Genomic DNA, 7,931 nt, shown 5'->3' on the forward strand with positions numbered 1-7,931 from the left:
GCTCTTCCCATGTACGTGTCCAGGTGTTCTGTGAGGATCCTGCATTCCTCCTGCAGGTACAGCTTCCTCTCCTGGGGGGGGTTTTCCATGTCACTTATTTCTTTGGGTGTCTCTCCATCCTTGGTCCCCATTCTTTGCTTGTTTTTCCCAGCAGTCACGGCGTCTTCTTTCCCCTTGGATTTGGATGCCCTTTCCCAATCAAGCTGTGAAAAACTGGAACAGAAGGAAAAAAGGCCAGTTCAGAGCAAATATTTTTGCTGCAGTTCTTCCCTTGTGTTTCCAACTGGTTCTTCCAGCAGATCAAATGTTTGACCCAAAACTGTTTGGGGTGGAAGCGCAGGTGCCATACCTGGATTTGCATTTCCCATCCTGAATTGCCTCAGGAGAAAACCAAAAATGCGCATTTTTTAAGATTTCTCTTTTTTGCCATATAATGCTAGGATATTCCTAACAGTTTGGAGAGTTTGGAGGAAAAAGTGCAAATATGCCCCGTTCCTGCCTCACTGATTCCAGTGTCTGAAAAGGCATCCCAAACCAGTATCTCCTGTCCCAAACCAGTATCTCACATCCCAATTTCAGGAGATTCTCTTTTAAAAAATATTCATCAGCATTATTTTAATGAGATTCACGTTTTTTAACACTTTTTAAGCATTAATTTCAGGATTGACTGAATTTATGAACTCTTTATTCCAGTGTAGAATGCTGGAATTCAGGATTTAGAGCCAGAGTCTGACAAGTCTGATAGTTTTAGTGAATATTTTTAATTAAAAATTCTCATTTCCTAATACAATTCATGTCAATTTTTAAGGAAAAAAAATGCAGAATTCCAGGAGATGGGTGAAAAACAGAATAAATCCACTAAAATCCCTGCACAGGCTGCACTGATGCTGGAATTTTGGGGGGTTGGTGCAGGGGATGTGTGAGGGTCAGAGAATTCCCAAATCCCCGTGGGAAAAGGACAAAGTTGGGTTTGTACAAACTTTGGGATTTTAAGGCACTGACCTTCCCTGCTCCCAGGTTTTCCAGCTGCTTCCCTGGTTCCACTGCTTCTGGTTTGCTGCTGGCCAGACTGGTCCTGGAGCCCAAGTGTTTGGGAGCTGTGTCCATGGAGATGAGGAGTGAGATCACAAGGGGGAGGTCCACAGTGAGTCCCTGGGAAACTGCAGTGGGTTCCCATCCCCAGTCAAGTTCCACAGTGGGATCTGATCCCCGAGGAAGCTCTGCAGCAGGATCCCATTCCCTGGGAAACTCTGTCACCAGCACCCCCAGATCCTTTTCCATATTTCCAGCCACTCTGCCCCAAGCCTGGAGCCTTCCATGTGGTCATTGTGACCCCAGGGCAGGACCCAGCACTTGGCCGTGCTGACCCTCACACCATTGACCTCAGCCCGTCGATCCCATCCCATCCCATCCCATCCCATCCCATCAATCCAGCCTGGCCAGATCCCTCTGCATGGGGATCCAGGATAAGTTTGGTCAAGGCACGTGGCTGATGGAAGGAGGCAGGAGGCTGTGCCAGTTCCTAAAGGTGACAGCTGGGTCTCCAAACCCTCAGCTTTTCCTGGGATCCCAGCTCCCAGGGCAGCATGCAGGATTGAATTTAGTAGGATTTATAGAATTTTTATGTATCTGGAGCAGTTAATGATTATTTTAGTGTTTCTTGAAAACCTTGGGAACGGGATGTGTGGAAAGATGGATGCTGAAATAAAAAGCTGTTTCCGCTTTCATAGAGATGGTGGCCAAAATCTGCAGGAAACAAGAGGAGTTTTGTTATAACATGAGGTGGAAAACTGGGAAATAAAGCTGAGAGGTAGGGGAAAAAAAAGGATGGAAGGAGCAGCCAAAATATGGCAAAAAGCTGAAATGGATTTCTTATTCTTGTTCCATATTATCATGGAATCCTGGGACGGTGGTGGGTTGGAGGGACTTTACAGCTCATCTTGTTCTGCTCTGTGCCATGGGCAGGGACACCTTCCACAGGACCAAGCCCTGTCCAACCTGACCTTGAACACTTCCAGGGACGGGGCAGCCACAGCTTCTCTGGGCAGCCTGTGCCAGGGCCTCCCCACCCTCACAGGGAAGGATTTCTTCCCAATGTCCCATCTAATCCTGCCCTCTGGCAGTGGGAAGACATTCCCCCTCGTGCTGTCCCTCCAGGCCCATGTCCAGAGTCACCAGAGCAGGGTCAGGTGGAGAAAAATGAAAAGGAAACTCATGGATTGAGTTAGAACCAGTTTAATAATTCGAAAGAAAATTTAAAAATATGGGAAAGGAGAAAAAAAGTCAAAAAGAGAAGAAAATCCCCACTGTGCCCCTCTTTCCCCAACCCACACAGCTGCAACCCGACACCCCAGCCATGGCTCAGGGAGGGTGTCCACAGGGCTTGTCCAGTGTCCACCCTTTGGGGGGGGCTCTCTGTGCCCCCGGCCAGTTCTGCCATCCTGGTGACGCCAGTGGCTCCATCCCTGACACCTTGTCTTCAGCAGCCGTGATGACCTCATGGCTCAGGGGATGCTGGTGACAGCTGCCAGCACTGCCAGGAGGAGTCCAGTGAGGCCTGGGGGGTCTCTGGGGACACTTCTGCCTGGGGAGGCCAGAGAAGGGGGTCAGGGGGTTTGTGCAAAGTAGAATAAAAACTAGAAATCCCTCATCTTGGGGTGTGAAATAGTGCTGCCCCCAGGAAACAAGCCCACCATTGGGACAACACCATGACATCCCATCCTATCCTATCCCATGCTCTCCTGTGCCAGGCCGTGCCATCCCAGGAAAGCCGCTGGAGCCATGCAATGCCACACACCCAAAGCCCCGCCACCTCCCTCAGCTGCCCCACCACAAACTCTCCTGCCCCAACAGAGCTGGTGCCCTCGTGCCCCCCACACCCAGCTGCAGGTGTCCCCACGCCAGGAACGTCACCTCGGAACCACGCGCAGTTGTATTTGCTGTGCACGCCATGGGAGCGGAGGTGGATGTAGATGTCGTCCCCTTGGTGGGTGATATTGGTGACCTTGAAGGTCTCAAAGGGTGGGATGAGGACCTCCTCCTCCTCGGGGTAGTTGGAGAAGTACCGGATGTCAGCACCGTGGCAGGTGTCCACCTCAAAGGTGGTTCTGGTGCCGTAGGACTCGCTGACATTTTTCAGCAAGGAGGCGGAGGCGAACTGGCCAAAGCGGATGATCTGTCCGATCCTGCTGGTGAAGCGGATACCATCGATACCCCGGTACACGTGGAGGCAGTGGGGGTGGCCCTGGGCACCCCGCAGCTCACTCAGGGCCTCAGTCGCAGCACCTTGAAGTGGAAGGTGTCCAGGTACTCCCGTCGGGAGCGCCCGGCCACACGCACAGCCCTGTTGAACTCCAGGTACAGGCCCTCCTCCATCGTGTAGGCCAGGAGGGCGATGGCCTGTTCCAGCTGCAGCAGGAAGGGGCGGCCCAGGTAGGGGCGGCTGCCCCATTTGGCTGCGGCCCTGTTCCAGGCCTCGGCGTAGTCACCGTGGGGGACAAACTCCGTGCGGTTGAGTGCTGGCAGCACCCTCACCATTTTGAAGTGGCAGCGCAGGTACTGGTCATCGAAGGAGTTGGGGGCCATGTCCAGTCCAATCTCCTTGATGGCGCTGCTACGGTCCCACCAGTGCAGGTGGATGCTGGTAGCCAGGGTCCCAGCCAGCAGCACCAGCACCAGTGACAGGAGTTCCATGGTGGGCAGAGACTCCCCAGGGACCCCTCGGACCCTGCAGGGACTCTGGGGGGGATGTGGGCAGTTCCTCTGTGAGGGGCTGAGGAGGTCGGGAGGGAGAGAGGGGACAGCCCAGGGAGAGGGGGGTACCCCAGCTGCATCTCTGGCCAGGAGCCCCCCAGCCATGTCCCAGTAGTGCCCTGACCCCAAGCCTGGTCCCATGGGCTGCTGTCCCCCACACATCCAGCATCCCGGCCTGGTCCCCACAGCTCCATGGCATCACTCCCAGGACCCTGACCCAAAGTGTTACCTGTGCCCTGTGGTGGGTGCAGGGTCTGGGTGCTGCTCTCAGTCCATCCCTGCACTCCTGGACAGGGGACATGTGGTTCCTCTGGCATTTTATAGCTGAGATAGCTGGGCTTGGATCCAGACACTCTCCCTGCTCCTGGGAAATTTTACTGTTTCCCCCACAGGACTCAGAGAAGCCACTGTCCCCTCTAGCCCCTGGAATGGGCAGGAACCCCCTGATAAATCCTCTCAGCCCCCACCCAGGTGTGGTGGGTTGAAATAATTCAGCAAAACCACAAGCAAAAACAAAAGGTTGCAAAAACAAAGGCAAAAAAATAAGATTTTATTCTCTACTTCCCATGAGTAGGTGAAGTCCAGCCGCTTCCCAGAAAGCAGGGCTCCAGCACTTGGAGCCATTTCTTCAGGAGGGAAATATTGCAAATAACAAATTTCCCCCACTTCCTCCTCCTTTTCTGAGCTTTTGTATCTGAGCCAAGGTCATGTGCCCTGGGCTATCCCTGTGGTCAGCTGGGTCAGCTGTCCTGGCTGTGTCCCCTCCCAAGGCCCTGGCCTGACAGATGGGAGCTGAAATGTTGGGGAGATGATGCTGGTACAGTGCCAGCCCTGCTCAGCAGCACCAAAGCACAGGGGTGTCATCGGTACCTGCCCAGGTCCTGCTGCCGAGCCCAGCTGGGAGGGCTGCCAGGGGAACAGGAGCTCCAGCTCAGTCACTCCCAACACACCAGGGTGAGGGAAGGTCCCACTGTGGGGCCAAGGGGCACCAGGAGGGAGAGATGGAGGGGACAGAGCCCAGGATGGACTGGGGCAGGACCTGGGGATCCCCCGGTGCTCACCCTGTCCCCAGGCTCAGCTCAGACTCACTGCCTGGGTGAGTTTATGGCAGCAGAATCCCTTGAAGTTCTCAACAGTTATTGATTAACTTGAGTTTAGGCTCTGCAGAGCCTAAACAGGATCAGGACAGGCCAGATTGATGGGCCAAGGCCTAGGGGATGACGTTCATTGGGGCCAGGTTCTGGGTCCTGCCCTTGTGTCACCACAGCCCCCTGCAGAGACCTGGGCCTAGGGCAGAGCTGCTGGAAAGCTGGAAGAGGACCTGGAGGTGCTGGTGACAGTGGCTAAACAGGAGCCCAGGTGTGCCCAGGTGGGCAAGAGGCCAATGGGACCTGGCTGGTATCAGCTGGAGTGTGGCCACAGGCCCTGGCCAGGCCTGTGCTGGGCACTGTTTAGTCACCTCCAATCCTGGGTCAGTTTTGGGCCCATTCCAACTAAGAAGGACATTGAGGGGCTGGAATGTGTCCAGGGAAGGGCAACAGTGCTGGGAAAGGGTCATCCAGCCTTTCCAAACCCCTCTGCAGAGGTTCCTGCCCTCCTGCAGATCCATGCTCCTGGCCAGCCTGGTGTTCTCTGTGAGCTGGCTGAGGTGCCCTCAAGCCCCTTGTCCAGAGCATTGATACAGACATTGAACAGGACTGGCCCCGGTACTGAGCCTAGGGAATCCCACTGGTGTCTGGCCCCAGCTGGATGTAGCCCCATTGCCCACCATTCCCTGGGCCCTGCCATGAGCCATCAAACAGTGCACCTGTCCAGGCCAGGAGCAGCCAGGTTCTCCAGGATAATGTTGTGGGAAACGGTATCAGAGCTTTACTCGAGTCCAGGCAGACACATCCACAGCCTTTCCCTCAGCCACTGAGAGGGTCACACTGTCACAGAGGGAGATCAGGTTGGTCAGGCAGGACCTGCCTGTCACAACCCTGAACTGGCTGGGCCTGATCCCCGGCTTGTTCTGCACATGCTGCGTAATGACACTTGGGATGATCTGTTCCGTGGCCTTCCCAGGCACCAAGGTCAGGCTGGCAGGCCTGGAGTTCCCTGGACCCTCCTTCTGGCCGTGCTTGTGGATGGGCATCACATTGGCATCTCCAGTCATCTGGGACCTCTCTGGGCAGCCAGGACTGATGATAAACAACGGAGAGCAGCTGGGCAAGCTCTCCCTCGAGAGACACATTTTATCAAACCTCTGAGCCTTATGCAGAACTGTAATTCTTGTCTTTGTCCCTGCCATGATCTTGCACCTCTGCTGAGGCTTAGGTAGATCAATGAAACCATTCTCAAAGCATCATGGGTTTGCTCCATTGTACTGCCCCTCCACTTATAGGAAACAGGGGACCATCCTATACTTGTACAAATGCTCAGAGCTGGCCTGAAAATTTAAATTTCATCTGTCTAATTCCTAATGGCCAATTCATTGTCTCTCACACAGATCCTGCTGTCACGCCCATATTTCCTGGCTCCCTTGATGATTTCTGACAGGGCACGACACCAGCTGATGCATCACTCCAGGTACTGCCCCAGAAATAATAATTGGTATGAAGTCACAGGTTCGTGTTCCATGTGGCAGGATTGCTGTATTACAGGATTGCTGTGACAGACACAGCAGGATATCTCTGATACAGACACTGCAGTTGAGGCAAATGAAAGCTCGATAAACCCAAATGTTTAAAAATGGAATGCCAGGACAAGGGGGAATGGCTTCCTACTGCCAGAGGGCAGAAATGGGATACTGAGAAGAAATCCTTCCCTGTGAAGGTGGGGAGACCCTGACCTGGGTTGCCCAGAGAAGCCGTGGCTGCCCCACCCCTGGAAGTGTTCAAGGTCACGTTGGACAGGGCTTGGAGCAACCTGAGCTAGTGGAAGGTGTCCCTGTCCATGGCAGGGGCATGGAACTGGATGGGCTTCAATGTCCCTTCCCACCCAAACCCTTCTGTGATTTCACAACTTCATAAATTCCTTTCTTCCCAGTTTCATAGCCTCTGCCTGTGGTGGACGGTGAAGCTGAAAGGACAACTTTCCCCTCCTCCTGCCTGCACAAGGACCAGTCCCCCACCAATGTTTTACCAGTGCCTCAAGCTCTGGTGTCACTCAGGCACTGGTCACTTTCTGCTCATTGCAGGATTATTTCTGACTCTGCAGTCTGAGAAATACAGTATCTTTCCTGCCCTGGTTTGATGTCCCAGGTGTCCCAGGCTGTTCCTGGGTTGTGCCCAGTGTCGCACAAGTGTGGGTATGAAGAGTTGTCACAGTCAGACTGTGAGGAAGGAGGATTTGATCTCTGAAAGAAAAATGAGAGAGAAATGAGGTAAACAACCATGGCAGGAGCTGGTGGAGAGCTAGGTGCAAGGCGAAAGGAGCTGGAACGGAGAATTGCATCTGGAAAGGAGACGGTCTGAGGGCCATGTGACAGCGCTGGGATAAGAGATAGAGCAGGGTTAAACTTCAATGAGGAGAAACTGGACAGGAAAGATAAAGCGTGACAAAGCAGCCAGGAAACTGTGAAAGCAGTAGGGGATAGAACAGGGAGGACTGCAGTGTCCTGGGACAGCTCAGAGGCAATGATTCCCTTTGCATTTTGGCTTTTATCACGAAGCAGCACCTGGGTGCTGTGTCCCAGAACAGACATGTGTGGGCTTTAATCCATCTGTTGTGCCCTGTGCAGGGAGAAGGGATGGAGGCGGCTGCTCATTGTTTCTCTTGTGGCAGAGCTTTCTCCAGCTTCACACTCCAGGAGTCCTCGATTCCTGTTCCATGCATGAGCATTGACTGAGCTCTATCCACGAGGACCTGTTTCATGCTCCTGGTTGCCTTTGTGCACAGTCTCTGGTCCCACCAAGTTTCTACAAGAGAAATGCTGCTCCACGACAGAATTTCACGCCGTGGCAGGGGCTTTTTGCAATGTGTTTTCCTAAATCCGATCCCCAGATCTGGCACCTGCCAGTGATGCATGTCCGTGTGTGTCCGCCTGTGTTTGTGTCTGTGTCTCTGTGCCTACCCATGAGTTACTGAGGGAACCCCCAGACCCCGCTGTGCAAACACATTCGGGCTCGTTCTTCTCTCGGGATGTTTTTCCTCCTGGATGTTTTCCAGGAGGCGGGGGTTGGCGGCTCCACGGGGAT

The 7,931-nt window shown here is 53.8% G+C and overlaps 2 protein-coding genes across 2 annotated transcripts in view; both read right to left on the reverse strand.

The window, feature by feature from the left end:
- Window positions 1-222, reverse strand: part of CCDC166 (coiled-coil domain containing 166) — a 986-nt gene extending 764 nt beyond the window's left edge. The window contains exon 1 of the mRNA XM_017733813.1: window positions 1-222. Coding sequence (XP_017589302.1) covers window positions 1-45 — 45 coding nt within the window. The 5' untranslated portion in view covers window positions 46-222.
- Window positions 223-2,219: 1,997 nt separating this feature from the next.
- On the reverse strand, window positions 2,220-3,693 carry LOC103615297 (NAD(P)(+)--arginine ADP-ribosyltransferase 2-like). The gene is given in 3 exon segments (XM_008633315.2): window positions 2,220-2,584; window positions 2,914-3,279; window positions 3,282-3,693. Coding segments are annotated over 3 exon segments (858 nt in total). The 3' UTR covers window positions 2,220-2,504.
- Window positions 3,694-7,931: the final 4,238 nt, after the last annotated feature.

The sequence above is a fragment of the Corvus brachyrhynchos genome, unplaced genomic scaffold (assembly GCF_000691975.1).
Source record: "Corvus brachyrhynchos isolate BGI_N302 unplaced genomic scaffold, ASM69197v1 scaffold275, whole genome shotgun sequence".
Taxonomy (NCBI): Eukaryota; Metazoa; Chordata; class Aves; order Passeriformes; family Corvidae; genus Corvus; species Corvus brachyrhynchos.